This window comes from Diabrotica virgifera, chromosome 2, assembly GCF_917563875.1.
Source record: "Diabrotica virgifera virgifera chromosome 2, PGI_DIABVI_V3a".
In the NCBI taxonomy this organism is placed as follows: domain Eukaryota; kingdom Metazoa; phylum Arthropoda; class Insecta; order Coleoptera; family Chrysomelidae; genus Diabrotica; species Diabrotica virgifera.
Window position 1 is genome coordinate 32,711,859 of NC_065444.1, and position 21,633 is coordinate 32,733,491.

General features: G+C 34.9%; 1 protein-coding gene across 7 annotated transcripts in view; it reads left to right on the top strand.

Annotated features, from left to right (window-relative positions):
* Positions 1–21,633, top strand: part of LOC114327271 (caskin-1) — a 475,220-nt gene that overhangs the window by 447,061 nt on the left and 6,526 nt on the right. For 6 of the 7 annotated variants that reach the window (XM_050643568.1, XM_028275825.2, XM_028275821.2 and 3 more), the window contains 3 exons: positions 10,387–10,563; positions 15,502–16,024; positions 16,924–17,084. In XM_050643568.1, coding sequence (XP_050499525.1) covers positions 10,387–10,563; positions 15,502–16,024; positions 16,924–17,084 — 861 coding nt within the window. The remainder of the gene's footprint in view (positions 1–10,386; positions 10,564–15,501; positions 16,025–16,923; positions 17,085–21,633) is intronic. The other variant, XM_028275822.2, reaches the window with a different exon arrangement.

The following is a 21,633-nucleotide window of genomic DNA, read 5'->3' on the forward strand; positions in this document are numbered from 1 at the left end:
AATAAATAGGGGACAAAATGCAACCTTGCCAGACTCCTCGTGATATGGAGATTTCGTCTGTGTAGTTATCTCAAATGTTTATCAGTTTGATTCCAGTACAGATGTTTAATTACACGAATATCTTTGTCATTTATTCGTATATTGTTACCTTCTTCTTGTTCTTCCTCTTTATAAGCAATTCTGCTTGTTTATTGGCGGATTTATACCTCTACGGAAGGTTGTCTTTTGCGCGGTCGACCGATACTTCTTCTGCCGATTGATGATTTATCTCGTGCTATTTTGACCACACGTGTCTCCCCCATTCTGGTTATGTGGTTCTCCCATTCTTTTTTTCTATTTAGTGTCCATTCGTTTATACACTGTACGTTACATTGTCTTCTAATATCTTCGCTCCTCTTTCGATCTCTCAGTGCATTTCCTGTAATTCTTCTCAGTACTCTCATCTCTGCCGTTTCCAGTAGTCTTGACAATGTGATTCCAAGGTACTTCCATTACTTGTTCAATACTGATACCATCAATTTCTATTTTGCATTTGATTGGTTCTTTACTGATTACTATTGTTTTGGTTTTCTGAGATGAAATTGTCATATTGAATTTTTTTGCTCTTATGTTAAATCTGTGGACTAATCTTTGCAGACTATTTTCATCTTGGGCTATCAATATTGCGTCATCATTGCGAGTATTTTTACTTCTTTATTTCCCATTCTATATCCTCGTCCTTTGTTGACGTTTTTGATGATTTCATCCATAATTAAATTGAAGAGCATAGGACTCAATGGGTCTCCCTGTCTTATTCCGCTGCCTCTATCTATAGGTTCTGTAAGTTGTCCATCTATTCTGACTTCCATTTTGTTGTTTTGGTAGATGTTCTCAATAGTTTTTATGATATCTAGAGGGACTTCTCTATTATACAGAAGATGGATTACAGCTTTGAGTCTTACTCTGTCAAATGCTTCCTTTAAGTCAATCAGACATAGAAATGCTGGTCTATTACTCTAGTGATTTCTCAGTAATTTGCTTTATGACGAATATTGCATCTGTACACGATCTTCCAGTACGAAAACCCTGTTGTTCATCTGCTAAACTTATCCTCTGATTCATTACGTCTTGTAAGATTTTAGTTGTAAGTTTTAGGGTAGTATTTAACAAGTTGATACCTCTGTAGTTTTCTGGCTGCTTTTTATCTCCTTTTTGAATAGTAGAATTAGTTCGCTCGTTCTCCATTCTTCCGGTATTTTATTGTGTTTTATGATTTTGTTAATTAATGTTGTTAATTGTTCTGTTATTGCTGCTCCACAATATTTCAGTAATTCGTTTGGTATTCCATCCTTACCTGCAGCTTTTCTGTTCTTCAGCTTTTCGAGTGTCTTTCGTACTTCCTGTGCACTTATATTAACATCTTCATTTGTGGTAATTTCTGGTGTTTCCGGTTCTAGCATCATTTGTTCTTCCTCTGCATACAGCTTTTTTGATAGTCAATCCATGTATCCTTTTCTATGAGTTTTGGTTCTATTAGTTCCTTTATCTCCGTTCTTTGACCTCTTATAAAGCGCCGTATTTCCTTTTGGAGACCATAAAAATCATGTTCCATTTCTTTCGAAAAACGTTCCCAGTGATCATTTTTTATTCTTCTTACTACTGAATATATTTTTACCGTCTGCATTACTTTTAGGTGCTTAACTTTATCGAATGCCTTTTCGAAGTCCATTAAGCATGCTAGATGTTGTTATAGCAATGCTATATTACAGTTCTGTATAAAGTACTAATTTTTATAAAAATTTAAAAACGAACAGATAGACATAAAGTATCCTATATAATTTTCAAATTTGCATTTTTTTTATTTTTTTATATTTGAGCATGATACGATTTTTACAATAATTTTTGAATGCCATTAGTTTCTTTTTCATAAAATAGGATCAATTGTTTTACATTTATTTTTATTTTAACACTATCTACACAATCATAATAAACATATTATTTTTGACATCGAATAGTAAATAAAGAAATGATTGATCATCCTGATGATTAGCCGAAAATAAGTCTGCTATTCAATTAAAAACAATATATTTCACCATATTGTATTCGCTCCGTGCGTGACCATGGTGGGTGTACCTTGAAACGATACCAGCGAGCGACGAAATATGACAATACTGGAGCTGTCTGTGTAATGTTATTGTTTGTATAACAAATTTTATCAAAAATGGTAAATAATGTTGCCTATTTATCATATTATGCTTAACGTAAAATTGTGAGATCCAAAACTGTCAGATGAAGGTGCAGAAAGGTCTAAAATTATTTTATGCATCGCTGACCGTTTACACTGAAGCTCAGGCGGAATGGGACGTTTCGATGCCGCCGGTTCATCGCCGGCCGTTTCGATGCCGCCGGTTCATCGCCAGTCCATTTCATCGCCGTCATATCTCGCATTTCCTAGAATTCCTAATTAATACTAAAAATAACTAATAATTGTAACTGTCGAAAATTCGGAAATATATCAGATAGCGATTAATTGGCTGGCGATGAATCGGTCGGCATCGGCATCGAACTGGCGGCATCGAAACGGCGGTGATGAAACGTCCTAGATCCCTTAAGCCTTATTCCACGTAAGGAGGAACTCTTTCATATCCTTTCTCAAGATCATTGAATACCATATGAGCATTTCTTTCTGTATTACTGCATTTTCCATCCACTGCCTTGTAATGAAAATGGCATCTGTTGTTAATCATCTACCTTGCATAAAATCAAACTGATTAAATATCAGATATTTCGGTTTCTTCACGTATAGGTACATCTATCAATTACTTTCTACCATATTTTCATGGTGTGACATAAGTAGTTTATCCTGGCCCTGTAGTTTGTACATTACTAATATACTGCTTCTCCATTCGTCTGACATTTCAACTTACAATTTTCAAAATTCTGTTTAATAAACCTAGCTAACTTGTTACTGTCTCTCCTATTATTTATCTTTTTCACTTCCCAGTAATATTATCTCATCCAACTGCTTTTCCTTTCTTTATTTCTTGAGAGGATTTTTTACCAATTCGTCTTCTTCCGTTGGGTATTAACTGCAGTATCCAGTATCTGCTACCTCTTATTATATGCCCCAGATATTCAAGTTTTCTCTTTTTATCATCTTCATCAAGTCACCTTCGCCTTGACCTATTCTGTTAAGACTTATCGCTTTGAAATGCGTTGAACCCATGATATTCTGAGCATTCTACGATATGACCACATCTCGAAGATTCATTTTATAGATGCTAATAAATATGCCTATTAAAAATTATCTCAGCTACATTTCTTATTAGAAATATTTTTTTCTACGGCGTACAGATTCTTTCCATTGGCGTAAGTTTTAAAGCCATGAGTCTTCCGGGTCTGCGTTTGCTCTCTATTTTACCCTGTAGGTATTATCAGTTGCAGTATATGATATTTATCATGTCTCATAATATGACCAAGGTATTCAAAATTTCGTTTCTTAATTGTGAAAGAGAGTAACCCTCCTTAATACAGCTTACAAAATATTTTCGAGTATCTTATATGGTCTCCTAAGTGCACATTCAGACGAGCTGCTTGGAGAATATCAAAGTGGTTTTAGGCCTGGTCGATCAACAACAGACCAGATTTTTGTGCTAGGGCAAATACTGGAAAAAACCAATGAATTCAATATCGACACATACCATCTTTTCGTAGATTTTAAATCGGCCTATGATAGTGTCCTAAAAAATAAATTGTATGAAGCCATGGATAAGTTCCACATCCATGGAGTGGATGAACTCATGCACGAGTTCCATGAGTTCAACATAGCTCTGGAAAAGGCGGTCAGAGATGCACGAATAGTCAACAGAGGAAATATTTTTAATAAATCATCCCAAATTTTGGCACATGCAGATGACGTGGACCTATTTGCCCGCACAACACGCAAACTAGAAGAAATGTATACCACCTTCTCAAATGCCTCAAAAATATGGGCCTGGAAGTAAACGAGGAGAAAACTAAGATGTTGGCATCAACACCCAACAATAGAGCCAGAAACATCGGTCACCAATTCACTGTTGATAACTCTAACTTTGAAGTGGGGGACAAATTCACATAATTAGGCTCCCTGATCACCAAGGAGAACTTCATGACGGAAGAAATCAAGCGAAGGATAATCCTAGCGAACAAATGCTATTTTGGACTGAGTAGACATATGAGAAGCAGAAACTTAAGCCAAAAAACAAAAATAACCATATACAAAACCCTTATACAACCAGTGTTGACATATGGATCGGAGATATGGACCATCTCCAAGGCAGATGAAAACCTTCTGCTTATATTTGAACGAAGGATCCTGAGAGGAATATTCGGTGGCATCTGTGAAAATGCTATTTGGAGGAGGAGGTACAACTACGAGGTATATGTACCACAGATATAAACATATATTTGGTGGTAAAGACGTAGTATCTCTTATCAGAATAGGAAGACTAAGATGGGCAGGACATCTAGCAAGATCACAGCATAACAACCCTCCTAAAAGAATCTTTATGTCACAACCTGTGGGAAGTAGAAATAGGGGTAGGCCAAAACTTAGATGGAAGGATGGTGTAGATGAGGATGGGAGAAAAATAGGCGCAGCAAACTGGCAACGGTTGGCAATGAATAGGACTGACTGGCGTAATAGACTTGGGAAGGTCGAGGCTCTTTCATAGGGTTGTAGCACCATTGATGATGATAATTTTTAGTGGGAGAGATATGTCGCAATGGGTGAATATTTCTCATGTTGTTAAATGTTGCTCTGGCTTTTTCAACTCTAGATCGTATTTCGGTTGTTTGATCCCATTTCGAGTTGATTGTTCCAAGGTATACATATGAATATACCCCTATATCTACGTGTTGAATTAATTGTTTTTTAATTTTCAATTGTAAAGTAACTACTACATAGGAATAATAAATTGAAAAACACTGTCACTAAAATTGCTGAAGTTGTTTAAAAGTACCTATACGTTGTTGTTATGGTAAAAGTAATTAATATGTTAATACCATGTAAGAACCCATAAAATAATGAACCATTGGTTTTATTGATACTTCTGCTTCAAAGATTTATTTGCATTTGAGTGACAACTGCAACGATACATTAATTAGACGTCATACATGGCACATTGAAAAGTGGCCACCCTGGGTTTTATGTATTCTTCATCTTTTGTAACGTTCCAAAATGACGATATAAATTCAGTCACTCGTCGCAGTGAACATTTAAATTATATTATGCGCATATGAATGACAGTTTACAAACCTTAACATAACTATGCAAATATTTTATCATGGTGAAATATGCAAAATTGATTTTAATGGCAAAAACGAATGTGGTTGATATTTGAATAATTCTTCATATAAAGATATTCAAAATGCAATAAACACCTCTAGTGAACAATTAATTATTTAAAATAATTAATAGGTTTTTAAAAATTACAGCTCCATTGACCAAAAATAACACTTTTTATTTTAATAAACTCTTTCGGTCTTTTGAGGTTTCGAACGTATTGTTTTTAAATGATCCAGTTAAAGAGATGGCATTACTATTTTGGTGTGTTTATAAGTAATTTCAAGTTGTATAAGTAATAACGTGAAAATATTAAGCAAAAACTAAAGTCTATAGAAAAAATACGCAGAATAGTAAATCATTGTACTGTAACATAGTTTATTATGAAATCTAAAGTAAACGTGTACATTACATTTATTAATATACTGTAACTCTTCTTCCTCCTCCTATTCCTCTTCCTATTTCTCCCCCTCCTCCTCATATTCCTCCTCCTCCTCCTATTCCTCCTTCTATTCCTCCTCCTTCTATTCCTCCTCCTCCCCATTCTCGTTTATCCTTTGTAAGGATGTGGTGACGTTATAGTATTAGACGTAGCACGTATGGTTAGAACAGAAGAATGGATAGCCATTCTTCTCTCTCCTGAGTTGCGCGTGAGGTGCTGTCTCAGATAGAGAGTAACTGCTCTTTATTTGGTCTGACCATCGGAGTGGAGGGCTTCCTCAGGTTGTTTTATTTTGCATTTAACTACTATGTGATGGTACACGACAACCCTCACGGAATTTTCCTAATTCCTTTGTTATAAAAATAAGGTCATAATATTATAATTGCAGTTTGTATAATTTATTACAACAGTAGCAAAGTTTAAAGTATTGAATCTATTGAAAGACTGCAAAGAAAGCAAACGTCATTCTTACTACACTTATTTGTAGTACCTTACCATATATGGTAATATATATTTGCACTGTTTTTAACTATAACAGATATAAATAGGAAAGTCGTGTACCTGATGTGGTTGTTGTTGTTGTTACACTCTCACTCGCGTAGTCAGGGGATCTAGTTACCTCCGGTCAGTGGGTGTTTCCCGACCTATAAGTTGTACGTAATTTACTTGTACATTTAATTATTAATATAAAGTTTATGGAAAATGTTTAAGTTTGTTTGTTCGAGGTAGTGTCTTCGTTGCAACCCCCAACGTCATATGGCGATCCTGCCAGGAACTAATCTCTCCATACTGCGCTTTCCTCTGGCGTTGTGTCCAAAATACCTCAATATATTTTAGTCGATGGTTATGCTAAGCCGAGTGTTGATGTCAATTTTTTTAATATTGAGATATTTGTGCGGTATGTTGTCAAGGTACGAGTCTCATTCTACGATATACTCACATTTCAAAGGCCTTTAAAGGTTGAGTCGGACTTTATGATGATTAAATTTTTTGCAGCATAAATGGCGATAGGAAAGACCTAGCCCGTGCTAGGTGCAGTCCCATGTTCTCAGTTATGGCCGTATCTTTCAATATTTTGGTCTAGATTTCTTTTACTCTGACATAACAAGTCACTTAGGGCTCCATAACATGGAAAGAGTCACATAAGAGCTCAATCCATTTGTTGCGAGGCATCTGGGATGAGAAAATTCTCCCCTTAAAGGGGATGTAAGCCGTACGGCTTAAATCTTAATAGTGAAATTGAATCAGAAATGTTTTCTAGACTAACCGATTGATAAAATAAGAACAGAAATGTTTACTAATGTGCATTATACTTAAAATTTCCTTGTTTTGGTACATCTATGAAAAGAATTTGTCTACTTAATTTATTACTCTGCGTAATTATTTTACAGACTTTATCATTAAATATATGTCCAACAAAAATGAATTGATGATTTTGAGAATGATCCACATACACTCTACCTCTACACTGATTATGTTTATTTATTTACCTGTTAGAACATATTTTCATACATTTTTTAATAGAAAAATAAATGTTGCAATGGAATCTTTATTGTTTTTACACTAAGTTTATTCACAAAAATTTTAGTTAGATTCATTAATTTAATGCCATAATGTATTTTTTGCTACAAAAAGCATCAAAATTGTAGTATATGTAGTTTATCCTACTATTTTGGATAATATTAAGTAGTATACATATATTTATTTCAATACATGTATGTTTTTTTTGGTATTTTTAAAAATACCGAAATGAAACAAGTAGCAAATAAACATGGTTCATATATTACATTATCGAAACGATGCTCTTTAAAAAAAATATTAAAAAAATCCTTTATATAAGCAACTCAGCTGCTACTCACCGTCCTTAATGTAAAGACATCCTGTCAAACAAACAACCCACGTGTCTTGTGGGGAGTCATAGGATGCCAAAGGCCATAATATCCTTCCGGATTTTTGTCCATCACTTAGATTTCTTGATAATAATGTCTTTGTAACATATTTTGTTAACATTTAAAGGGCTTTTACCCATATATTTTTGGTGGCTCTGCATGTGATTTGCCTGTAACAGCACTGATGATGATCTACTTAGATCGAAAACGTTCTGTGACAGATGTGGCCCTTTGAGGGGTTTTTAATAAATATACCTTTTATATAGGATTTTTTCAATAATTTTTTTTTGTAATTAATGGTATACAGGAAAATTTTGGTGGTCTTTTCCTGAATCCTTCTTATCTTATCCATGATTTTATCTTTAAGTTAAGGTATCCGTTATCTTACTTTGAGACTTTTTATATCATTTTTTTTCGTAGCCGAATTATTTAATAACGAAAGGTCTGATGTAATTGTGAATGATAATATTGATAACCAGAACGATTTGGTCGGTCATAGGGGTTTTCATTCAGTCATTTGTTTCAAGCTTCTGACATATGTCGTATATTCCGTGTATATTAATATTATACACAGATTATACAACATATGACAAAAGCTCGAAACAAATGACAATCGATGAAAAAAAGCCCTATGTGGTGCAGTTAGTATGTAGTAACATTATTGCAAAAAATCCGACATTTTGTCATCTGTGAACAGTAAGTAATACCGGTTCATGCCGCAGAAGAAGAATTCAAGAAAAATACCGATTAAGAACGAGCAGAAGAAGCCTAATGAAAAAGAAATAGTAGAGAAAACTAAAGAAAAATAAGACCCAAGAAAGGATGAAATAACAGCTGAAATGTTCAAATATGGAGTACCAGTACAAAGCATTTAGAAAAGTTGCTGAAAGAAATATGGGAAAACGACACATGCCGAAAGAATGGCCGAAAGAATGGCCGAATCCACGCTGTGTCCAGTTCACAAAAAAGGCGACAAAATTTTATGCCATGATTACAGGAAATCAGCGCTACGAAATGTTGCACATAAAATACATGCAATACATAATAAAGGATAAGATATCATAAAAAATAGATAATGGCAAAGGATAAAATATCTCTGTGGATTCAGAAGAGAACGCAGCACAGTAGATCAAATTTTCCTGCAAAAAGTTACACATGCAAAAAGTTACGAATATACAAAATCTACAGTGGCCCCATTCATCGAATTTAAACAAGCTTTTGACAGAGTAAAACGGAAAGAAATATACAAGGCACTACGTGAAATGGGAATTAGTAAGAATGTAACACAAGTAAGAAAGTAACACTCAGAAACACAGAGGGTTAAAATAAATGAAAAGAAGTAGATTAGATAGGTTTGAAGTCAGTGAGGGGGTGCGACAAGCACTGTCATCACTGTTGTTCAGTATCCTTCCTGAAATCGTCGTCAAAGAGCCTATATCAACAGAACCGGATTTGTATCTCAACGAAAACATTAATTCGTAGCATCCGCTAATGACATAGTACTGATAGCCAGAAGTAAACATAATTAAAAGATATACAGTGGAACCTCGATTATCCGTCTCTCCATTAACCGCCACCTCTGTTAACCCTCAGGGTACATACAGACGTTGTATTGACTACATAAGCAAACATTTTAATGTAAAAAAATAAAAAAAAAAAGTTAATTTGATTTGTGATGAGGACACCAACGGCTATCCATTGCTGACAGATAAAGAAATCGTTGAAATTGCAACAAAAGCGGACCAAACAGATTCAGAAGCTGACACAGACTTCGAATTTGACTGTAGATTTGGTAAATAATCTAGAGAAGCTGCATCGCACATGCAATAATTCATCGAGTGGTATTCTTAACAAGAAGAAGCCAATAAAGTAGATTGCATGATCTTATGCCGATTAAGAAATTCAGCACTCGCAAAATGTGAAGCAACAGTAAAACAAAGATTTCAGAATATTTTAAATTGATTCGATTGTACGAACACAAATCCCCATTATATTGTCAAACAAAACATACAAATGAAATTTGAGAGTTGTACTATGAATTTTTAAATTTTCTTAATGTTCTGTTAACCGTCTTTTCGATTATCCGTCATACTTTTGGTCCGGTGTCCTGACGGATAATCGAGGTTCTACTGTATTAAAAACACTAAAAGCAAAAGCGAGAAAGAAAGGGATATACATAAACGAAGAAAAGACCAAGTATAATATGGAATGGACAGAACGCGAATACATACAAAGCAATTATTGTACACAAAAACTATTTATAGTACTAGAAAATAATCTCATTTTAACTATTTCTAAATATATACAGCATAATAGATAGAAAAAATTATGTAGTTGTCTTCTAATTTTCTGTCTACGTAATCGTACATAATCTTTTTTATGTTTATAACCATCTGTTTAATGCTTTTGGTCTTTCATAGAATATTAATAATTATGAAACATACTCTTGCACATGTTCATTCGTTAGTAAGTAACCAATTCATTATTTGAATGCTTAAATGAAACCAAACAAAACAAAATTGTGTTATATATGGTAAATATAACTACTTATGTCTATATGGAAATTTTTTAATGATGTATGAGTACATTTGAGTACACTTCTTATTAATATATATGTATGAAAACATGTTCTACTTAAAATGTACTTGTGGTATGGCAATGGTAAGACCTTTGCTGCACTCTAGTTGCAATTCCCCAAACCAAAACCCTTATACCTTCTACGTATGCTTATGCTGCATGTTTATGTGTAAAAGGACGTCCTGGTGCACGCTCCCGGGGAGCTCCCATCGCCTGGTGTACCTCCAGTCCACAGCACTTTTCGCTCTTTTCACCAACCATGGGAGATCGACCAGACCCGCCAGTTGCAGGCTGCAGGACAACCGCACTACGTACAACCGTCACTGTTTTGCACTGACATTGTTCCCATTAAGGTACACTATTTATTTTTTTTTGTTCCAAAACCAACACACTTTGATTCGTTTTGTGAAAAATTTAGTGTATTTGGCTGTAGTTTTGGCATAATTAATATTGTTTGTGAATTGTAATAAAATCTATTCCGCTCAGTTTATCATTAAAAGTTGTATTAAGCGTTAATTTGACAATAACATATGAGGCCATCAGAAGGGGAGTATGGATATGTACATTAAATCTAGAACCCGCTGGTTTCTCCCCTTCGCCTTGAGTATGTACAGGGTGTCCAGAAACTCTACCGACAAACGAAGACAGGTGATTCCTCAGGTAATTTTAAGACAACTTAACCAAATTCACCTAGTCCGAAAATGCTTCCTAAGGGAGCTAGAGCTGTTTAAAAATGGCGTCTGGTAATTAGTTTTTCTTAAATACCTCCAGAACGCTTCTAGTTAGAAAAACAAAAGTGGGTACGCATATTTATCTTCCGGGGATAAATCGATTTCATCAATTGCGAATTCATAGTACCGGTCATAGGCGTCCGTTTTGGGTAGGGTAAAGGGTATTTTATCGCATAACTTTTTTGTCTTTAAATTTTAAGCATTTTTCACTTTGGATTATTAAATTGTGAGGTATGCTAGTACTAAAGGGTACTCTTGATTTAAGTCGGTAGGACACACCGTTTTCTAGAAAAATCGATTTGAAAATTTTTCATCTCTTGAATTTGAAAAAAAAAAAAATCAAAAAATGTTTCAAAAAAACGGTGTATTTTACCAACTTAAAGCAAGAGTAACTTTTACTACTAGAATATCTAATAATCTAGTGTCAGAAATGCTTAAAAATTAAAGACAAAAAATATATGCGATAAAATAACCGTTGACCTACCCAAAACCGACGCATATGACCGATACTAGAAATTAGCAAATAATGAAATCGATTCATCTCTGGAATATAATTAAACGTACAAGTTTTCGTTTTTCTAAATAGTTTTTTTTTAATTTTTTTTTGAAATTTAAAAAACGAAAAATTTTTAAATCGATTTTTCTAGAAAACGGTGTATCCTAACGACTTAAAACAAGAGTACCTTTTAGTACAAGAATACCTCACAATTTAATAATCCAGAGTCAAAAATGCTCAAAAGTTAAAGACAAAAAAGCTATGTGATAAAGTAACCGTTGCCCTACCCAAAACGGACGCCTATGACCGGTACTAGAAATTTGCAATGGATGGAATCTATTTATCTCTGGAAGATAAATACGCATACCAATTTTTGTTTTTCTAAATAAAAGCGTTCCAGAGGCATTTAAGAAAAACTTATTACCAGACGCCATCTTCAAATAGCTCTAGCTCCCTTAGGAAGCGTTTTCGGACTAGGTGAATTGTGTTAAATTGTCTTAAAATTATCTGAGCAATCTTCTGTATTCATTTGTCGGTAGAGTTTCTGGACACCCTGTATATTAGTACATACAAATAATAAGGAAGAAGACTGTATTATGCTTATGCTCTATTTAAAAAAAAGTGCAATAACACAGAGAATAGTATACATACATTTAATATTCTAAATCATTAATATCTATAAATTAATTGCGCCTGACAAAGATATAAAACCCAACAGTTAGTAAGGACAACTTCTTACCGAGTATAAGGACATAAGCCGAACTCATGCGAAACTAATTAAGAAAGGGGTAGAACAGCTTCTCATACAAATACATCAACTTATAAATGAAATATGACAAAGAGAAGAAATGTCGATAGAATGGCTTGCAAGCCACATAGTACCCGTCCACAAAAAGGGAGATAATCTTGTATGTTTAGAGTAATATCATCAATTCATACAATCTACGAAGTATGAAAGACAGCTAATACAAAGGTATTAAAAACTATAATTCCGCGTGAAACAACAAAATTATTACTCTTAGAACGGAAGATTCTCCGGACGATCTTTGGACCTTCTATAGACAAGAAAACAGGAGAGTGGAGATGAAGACATAACCAAGAACTCCAAGCAGCACTCTATGGAGAGTAAAACATAGTATGTTACATCAAGACAAATCGTATAAGATGGACAGGACATGCGCTGATGGCGAATGTTGAAAGATCACTAAGTACAACCTTCTGGGAAAGACCCAATGGCAGAAGGTTAGTTGGGTGGTCCAAGAAAAAAATGGAAGGATACAGTAACGAGTGATCTAGTACGATGCGAGTATAATAATGGGATATTGCTGCACAATATCGGCAAGAGTGGGGGAAAATACACTCACTGGCACAATATTCCGCCACTAAAAAAATTTTTGATTAAGTTTGACAATGTATAACTTTATTATTTGTAGTCAGATTTTCAAGATTATTGCATCAGTTTGTAGGTACATATATTGATATCGTTTATTATTATTCCGGTAACAATTTTTTTTTGCTTAAGATGGCATTATACGGGGGTGAATGGAAGCGCTTTATTTTATAATTTTAAAAAATTCTGTGGAAAAATTGAAAGGCTGATTTTGTCTCATACTTCTTTCGTATTATCTCGGAGGCATCCCTAAGATTTTTTTTTGAATTATCTGAATATCTCTTTTCTTGTAAAAGCTGTAATTAAAAGCAGTACTTTGAAGGTTTATTTAATTAAAATGATCAAACGCACTATAGCATTACGCTATAATTACTATTTCTGCTAATTTTATTTTTTTCTTAATTTTTAATTATTATTTCTCAAAATCGAAACGACGTTAGTCATTCAAAATTCACATGTAAATAAAAACGGAATGTATCCTTCACCATCTGTTTTTCGTTTGTGCGGTCTAACAAACTGCACCCTCATAAATTAAGTACTATATCAGACAATTGTGTCAAAAACTCACTAAAGGAGAAATCTCACGACTAGGTCGAAGCGCGTGGAGCGGCATTCTGAGTGAAATAGAAAAATGTAACAGAAAAAGATAAAAACTGAAGACGGGATTCAACCCAACGTGAAATACATTAAACGCAATTTGAAATAGAGAAATTTCTCTCAAAATTTTGTGATTTACGATCCTTGAACAAATACAAATGGTTATTTATGGTTATTTATGGTTATTTATGGTGAACGTTGAGTGACACACGGGTTGGCGGTACAGGTATACATTTCAAAGACCCTTTCAGCTGGGCAAACGAGGGAATACATCAGTGTCGTCGTAATTTTGTGGTCTAATTACGTTGGGTTTTAATTTTTATCATTGTGTGAATTAACCAACTACTAATATTTTTAACGGCCTCACTGGCGCGGTGTAATAAATATTCTTCAGGATAGGATGTCCAACCATGTGTCTGACCCATCTTATCACAAAGTAAATATTACTAATTTTACAGTCCTGTGGAGTTGTACTGTGCTGTCTGTCGTTCTCACTATTATATATATTATTATCTCTCTTTGCCGACGTCTAAATTTTTAAAGACCTGAAGCTCGCATCAACACGCGCTTCGACTTAGTCGTGAGATTTCTCCATACTGCATTCAAGGGCGTTTTCTTAAAACTGCAAAAGTATACGCCATACCTAAATGATTTATTGTCATCTGGTCAGAGGGAAGAAACAGAAACAGATTATCGTTGTGGTTTTCTTTTTAGTCACGACACAGCTGGTGAACGATTCACATACCAATCGTTCGGCCCTTTTCCGAAACCTAAGCGCAATACCTTTTTGTACCAAAATAAATAAAATATTTACCGTTCGTTTTATTACATTCATTTCAATTAATTCCAGCAACATCCACACCGGAATACGCACTAAAATTAACAACACAAAACAAAATTTGTTGTGTTATCCTTGCCTGGGGAATAGCTCGATATTCCTCTACCAGGGACATAACTGTACCAAATTTTCTGGAGGCCTAGGATGACGGCAAATATCTATTCTCAATTCATCCCATAAATGCCATAAATCCAAACTCTATTTAAGATATTTATGTTTATGAGACAGTGTTTTTATTTACAAAAAATTGTGCAGCTCTTACAAGAAAACAGATATTCGGATAATTCCAAGAACAAAATCTTAGTGATACCTCCGGGATAATACGAAAGGACTTTGAAACAAAATCAGCTCTTTAATCTTTCCACAGAATTTTTTAAAATTAGGAGAAAATACAACGCTTCCATTCACCCCCTGATAATGGGCTTCCATTCACCCCATCTAAGCAAAATTTTTTTGTTACCGGAATAATAAACGATATCAATACATGTACCTACAAACTGATGCAAGAATCTTGAAAATCGGAATACAAATAGTAAAGTTATACGTTGTCAAACTTAATCAAAAGTTTTTAGTGGCGGAATTTTGTGCCGGTGAGTGTAGTAAAAGCGGCTAAGACTCACTTAGAGTTGTAGGGCCAAGGAAGAAGAAGTTACTTAACACATTCACGGACGTGACTGCATATGCAGACACTTATAAAGGAACATGACTGTGTGAAGATGAAGATGTGCCCGTGAATGTGGTAATAACTAAAATGAAATTTTTAAATGATTAATGATGAAATATATAGTCTTCCAAACCATAATATATTGCGAACATATAAAAAACGTGTTTAACTAATTTTGAAAATGCCAAAATTACCATCTTTATTTTTGTTAACAGTTTGATACTTACTATTGCAATTTTAGTTAAGTATATTTTATTAATAAATTATAATTAAATAGATCAAAATCTATACTTAATCTATATACCAATTAAATCTATACTTTACTATCGGATATATTGTTTACCCAAATTACTTACACTAAATTTTGATCGTCACACTCTTCAAGAAACTAGATATAACTGTTACAACATTAGTTTAAATCAGTACATTTTAGTCATTAATAAATAAATTTCTTTGAGTGTCGTGAGTATTAGCTACTTTTTTTTAATAAAAGTACACTAGGAATGAAAATGCCAAAACTAAGCTATTGAAACTCTTCTATATTGAACACTTTCATTTATTGTTGTGCTTTGCAGATTCGAACCGGTAGAGGAAAGTCCCTAGAATCTTTAGAGGATCCCAGTGAGAGAACCCACCACACATTCACCGCAGACAACCATCAAACAGTATACTACCAACCTATCGGCTGGCGCACAAGATCCTATGACGACGGAGACATAACTCCAACCAACGAGTCAGCATTGTTATACGAAGGTGGAGGAACTCTTCCTAGACCGCGCGGTATCATTCGTCCTAGACCAATCGCCAAAATAGCAGCTAAGGCCCGTGAGACCTTCACAGAGTTTGAAAAACCCCAATTTAATCCCCAGTATAAGCCCTTGTCCAGGGATGTGATCGACGGCAGCGCATATCACATGCAATATAGTAGTAGTCCACTGATGGGGAAGAAGATACCGCCGAATCCACCAAAGAGGCAGGATAGCGAATGTAATGAACAGACCACAACAGTGGAAATTCATCATGTTCAAACTTCTAGCCCTTTACCTCTGCCAGCATATCCTAGCTCGGATAGTCTTAGTATATCTCTAGATAGTCAAGGTAATTATTCAATTTTATGTACTAACTTCAACAACTTGGGTGTTCCAGAAAGTAAAGAAACGGTTTATTTTTCAATGTAGTTGCCTTGGTTGTCAAGGCATTTATTACATCGTGGAATCAGTTTTTCAATGCCGGTATTGTGGTCTTCTACCGCCAGATATCTGTGCCAGGGTACCACTTCATCTTTGAGCTAATTGTTGTTCAAACTCCTTCCACCCAAGACGTTGAATTTGTTGATGAGTTTTTACCGATGCATTGTCGTGAATCAGAAAACAAAGATACCAAGAAAATCCATACACTGCAACTTTTCAACACTTTTTACCGGCATATTGCAACTCAGATCTTTGAATACCATTTAGATGTTTATAGGGAGGTTCAGATCTAATTCTTCGTTCGTTGTGGCTTTTATAACTTGCTGACAAATATTGATTACCTCGTACTGTTTCACTGACTGCTTACTATCACCAAAGACCAAACAATACTACTGCCAAAGATACTTCTGATCTCAAAATTCTCAAGCATCGCCTGTATCAGCGGAAATTCTCTCATCGCCTCTCATCTCATTCGCAGAAGAAAAGTTTTGAATAATAAACGATGAACGTCGAATTAAAACCTAGGAGGGGGTTTTTTTGAATCGCTACAATATAAATTAAATTCAAAACTGTTTATTAATGCTTCTGTTTATGAGAAAACTCGCCTTGAACAATAATTGTTATGCTGTCATCCATGCCGTGTTAAATTGAGGCCATCAGAGTAATATCTCTATATTTGGCTAGATGGCAAAACTTCGTTTTTGGACTTGGGCCACTGTTGCTCTGATAGCCTCAATTATTCTCTAGATTTAAAATAATCCACGCGAATAAATTTTGATGGCACATTTAATTTGAATTGTTTTTCAGGTGATCTTCCTTTGCCCCCTCCACCAGCACCAGGAACACCCCCAGGGATGTCTCACACACAGTGTAAACTCAACTCGTCTCAGTCGTGGAGCGTAGAGGAACAAGAGCTTATCAAAACGTTGGCGTTACAGCACAGAAATGGCTCTGATGCAAGTTTTAAGGTAATATATTTTATTTTTTTAGTATTTTTATTTAATTTAACGTTGAAACTGGATGACTTAGTCTTAAAATCAAAAACTTCTTTAATAATCTAAAATCGTAATCATTTTTAGCATGCGCAATGTTCTACTTGTCTGCCAACCGTTCCATCATGTCTTCGGGAGCTGTTAGATAAGCATATCGTACTAACCTCTCAATATTAACAAAGTCTCAACTCTCTTTTCTCTTCGATTTTTAAGCTGCGACTGATAGACATGCTCCATATGTTCGTAACCATATCGCATATTCTTAGTCTCTTCTTAAGCTGTTTGAAATCATCTGTCTCCTCTACTGCTATGGTCTGAAGCACATCCAAGGGGGCGTCTAAGTATTGGACCAAGAGCTAGCAACGTCGGAAAAAGAAATCATTTTAAGACGGCTGATTCTTTCATATATTGTTCCCTATGCTTCCTTGAACACCGTACCGGCCATCTGGCTACTGATACAGGTTGCGTTCATTACTGCGCAGCACACCTGTATAGGTAAACATATCGAATTTAAAATTATTGTAAGACGAAAAATCTTTTTGTCATTAATTTTTAAACATTATTAGAAATATGAACTGTAATTGCCAGACATTTCTGTGGTTTAAAAAGTAACGACAAAAAAATTTTTCGTCCTAAAATATTTTAAATTCAATATACAGGGTGATTGATGAGCGTGATAAAGCTCAGTAGATCCGCTATAGTAATAGATAGCAATAAAAGTTAATAATAAAAATTGTGGCCAACTTTCTGCGTCACATTACAAAATTAGTTAGATTGTTACGGGGTGTTCGATAACATAGTGGCAGAATAAACTTATGTTTTTTTAAATGGAACACCCTATATTTTATTTTATATTCGAAATCCTCTTAACTTCCCCATCACAAAAATATAAAGGTTTGTTATGTTATATAGGGCTTTTACAAAGTTATAACCAATTTTTTATGAAAATCGTAACAAGTTCAGCTCCCTATATAAATAAAAAAAGCACAACAGCGATGGTTTTTTTGGTGCCATATTTTTTTGTTGATTGTGAAATTTTTTAATAATGGTTGATATTGCTAATTTTCCTTATATCGAATACAGGGTGAGTCAAAATGCAAGTACATTTTTTTCTCAGAAATTTTAAATGGAACGCCCTGTATTTTATATTACTATCGAAAAACATCATTGCCGTACTTTAATTTTTGTATAATATTCCCTATGCATAAATTTGTCAGTTTTCGAGATATTTTCATTTTTCAGACCAAGTTATTAATTAGGGTGAATCTATTTAAAATTGCTGTGAAAATAATGTACTTGCGTTTTGACTCACCCTGTATTCGATATAAAGAAAATTAGCAATATCAATAATTCTTAAAAATTTTGACAATAAATAAAAAAATATGGCATTAATAAACCATTGCTGTTGTGCTTATTTTTATTTATACAGGGAGCTGAACTTATAACGGTTTTCATAGAACATTGGTTATAACTTTGTAAATACCCTGTATAACATAACAAACCTTTATATTTTTGTGATGGGGAAGTTAAGAAGATTTCGAATATAAAATAAAATATGGGGTGTTCCATTTAAAAAAACAAAAGTTTGGTCTGCCACTATGTTATCGAACACCTTGTAACATTCTACAAAACTAATTTTGTAATGTGAAGCGCAAAGTTAGCTAGAATTTTTGTTATTAACTTTTATTGCTATCTATTACTATAGCGGATCTACTAAGCTTTTTCACACTAATCAATCACCCTGATTTTGTGTTTACCTGTACACTGTACAGGTGTGCTGCGCAGTAAAGAACGCAACCTGTATCAGCAGCCAGATGGCCGGTACGGTGTTCGAGGAGGCATAGGGAACAATATATGAAAGAATCATCCTTAAAATGATTTCTCGAAAACGTTGCTAGCTCTTAGACCATATTACGTAACGCTGTTAGGGGCGAGGGGGTCTTGTAAAACGTTACGGCGCATTGTTTTTTAACTTGAATGAAAAAACTACGGAATCAAAATAACCCAACTTTCGTTTATTTTTTACGGTGAACCCCTGGATTGTACCTTCATTTAGGTTCAAATGGAAACTTGGGTGTTACGTATCGTTTAGGCAGGGGAGGGAGTACAGAAAAACGTTACGGTGCGTTACATACGGAAAGTGGGGCTCAAAAATCTTCAAAAATTGCGGTACGTAATAGTTGAACGCTCCCCAAGGCATTTCCTCGAAGAGTAATAGTCAGGTTTATAGCCTTTTCTTTTTCAGGCCATCCATTCGCTCTTGTAGCTGATTCGAACTTTTTCATGTACTTAGTTGTTTCATGACAATTTCCGGTTCAAAAGTGGACAAAACCTACACTCCCTTCAAGAGTCGACCGTCGCTCTAATTTACCTTTGGCCTCTTCGTCTTTTGTCTCTGCTGAAATAGGTTCAATTCCTTTGGCCGCTCTTTGATCTTTCTTTCATCTTAAAAGTCGCAACTTGGGTTTTTACGACGATATTTTGTTAGAGGGAACTCCGATAAGATGTTAGCAGAGACTTTGCTTTCTAAAGATGCAATGTCCGTCGAGACTTTAGAGATATTACGAGAAACTTTTGAAATATTACAAAAAACTTTGTTTTCTAAATATGTCATCGAAGAAATCACAGCAGAATGCTTGTCCTCAAACACATAAATTTCTGGATCATATCCCTCTTCTTGCAGGGCGTTCTTCAGACGTTGGTCTGAGTTAGCCTTCTTTCCAACGGCATGCAATTCTCGGTATTCCAACTCCTTTCGCAAATCAGTAACCTTCAAATCATAAACCGAAACCATTTTTATACAATTTATTTACAAATTTTTACTTCTGACACCACTTAATTAAATGTTCTTACTAAATTTATTATTAACTTTATTTTAATTTAAACTTAATTTATTAGTCTTTTTAATTTAACCTGAGGGATCTCAGACGTTCGGATACAATTAGTGTCTCTTTGTAGAGACAGTGAAGTCGACTTTACTAAGTAGCAAGATATTAACTGAACCCCACACACTACACATTACACTATAATCTTATTGCGACTGACTGAATGATGAATATCTATGCCATAAAAATAATAAAAAAAACTAATTTATTACATTCATCATTTATACTAAAACATCATATATCTAAAATTATTACAATTTATTTTCGACAATATAAGACTAACCTCAGACTAATGATTGAATGTCTACAACTCGATCTTCTATTTAAGTACTCCCCGACTTGCTCTCCAATATTTTAGACCGGGCCGGGAACAAATAGAATAAGTAGAATGAACACATTCAGACAAGCTGACGCCTAAACCGACTTAGCGTCTTTTCTCGATGCAGAAGGAGTCAAAGTCAAAGCTGCATTCCCGACAGTTTCGATTGGGTCTTCCAGAAGGATCTATAGATTCAGGGGTATTCTGTTGGGAATCTTAACAATAAATATATTATGTAGACTTTGTTATTGTACATAACCTAACTCTATGTAGAGAAGATTTATTAATGGCTAATGTACATTCTGTAACCTTCAGACTTATGTTTAATGTTAACGGGTATTTACCTAGCCGCTAGCGACGTGTCCTCCGAAGCACGGTAGCGACTCAGTTAAATTAGAAATTAAAAATTTGGTATCTGCCGGGATCGAACCCGGTCGTCCGGCTTGGTAAGCCCGTATCCAGGTAGTAAGCTGCGGTTGCCACATAAATGGTGTTTACTGTAAGTGTCTTCTTCTTTAAGTGCCATCTCCGCGACGGATTTCGGCAATCTTCATAGTTATTCGGACTTTAGAGACAGCTGCTCCGAAAAGTTCATTTGATGTACATCTGTACCATTCTCTCAGGTTGCTTAGCCACGATATTCTGCGGCTTCCTGTGCTTCTTTTTCCTCGAATCTTTCCCTGCGTAATCAATTGGAGCAAGTTGTATTTCTCTCCACGTGTATTGGGTAATATGTCCGAGATATTCTAATTTTTCTCTTTGGTACATATTTAAGATTTCCATTTCTTTATTCATCTTTCTCAGAACCTCTTTGTTTGTGACGTGTTCTGTCCACGATATTTTCAGAATTCTTCTGCACACCCACAGCTCCAATGATTCTAGTTTATTGATTGATGCCGCATTCAGTTGATCATTGTTCCAAGATATACATATTGGTCGACTCGTTCGACATTGGATCCGTTTATGAAGAGATTCTCGTTATTTCTTTGAGTTTTCGATATTCTCATAAACTTTGTCTCCTTGACGTTCATTGTTAGACCGTATTCTTGTCTCCGCTATTTTGGTCACCAGCTTCTGAAGATCCTCAATATTTTCGGCTAAGATGTCAGTGTCATCCGCATATCTAACGTTGTTAGTGGGTTTTTTCAAGATCTCTTCCGAGTAGACATTAAAAAGGATTGGCGACAACACGCATCCCTGTCTCTCCCCACGTCTGATTTCAATGTCCTCTGACAGCTGATCGTTAACACGTACTTTTGCTCGTTGCTTATAGTATAAATTCGATATAATCCTGAGGTCATTGTAATATATCTTCTTTGAT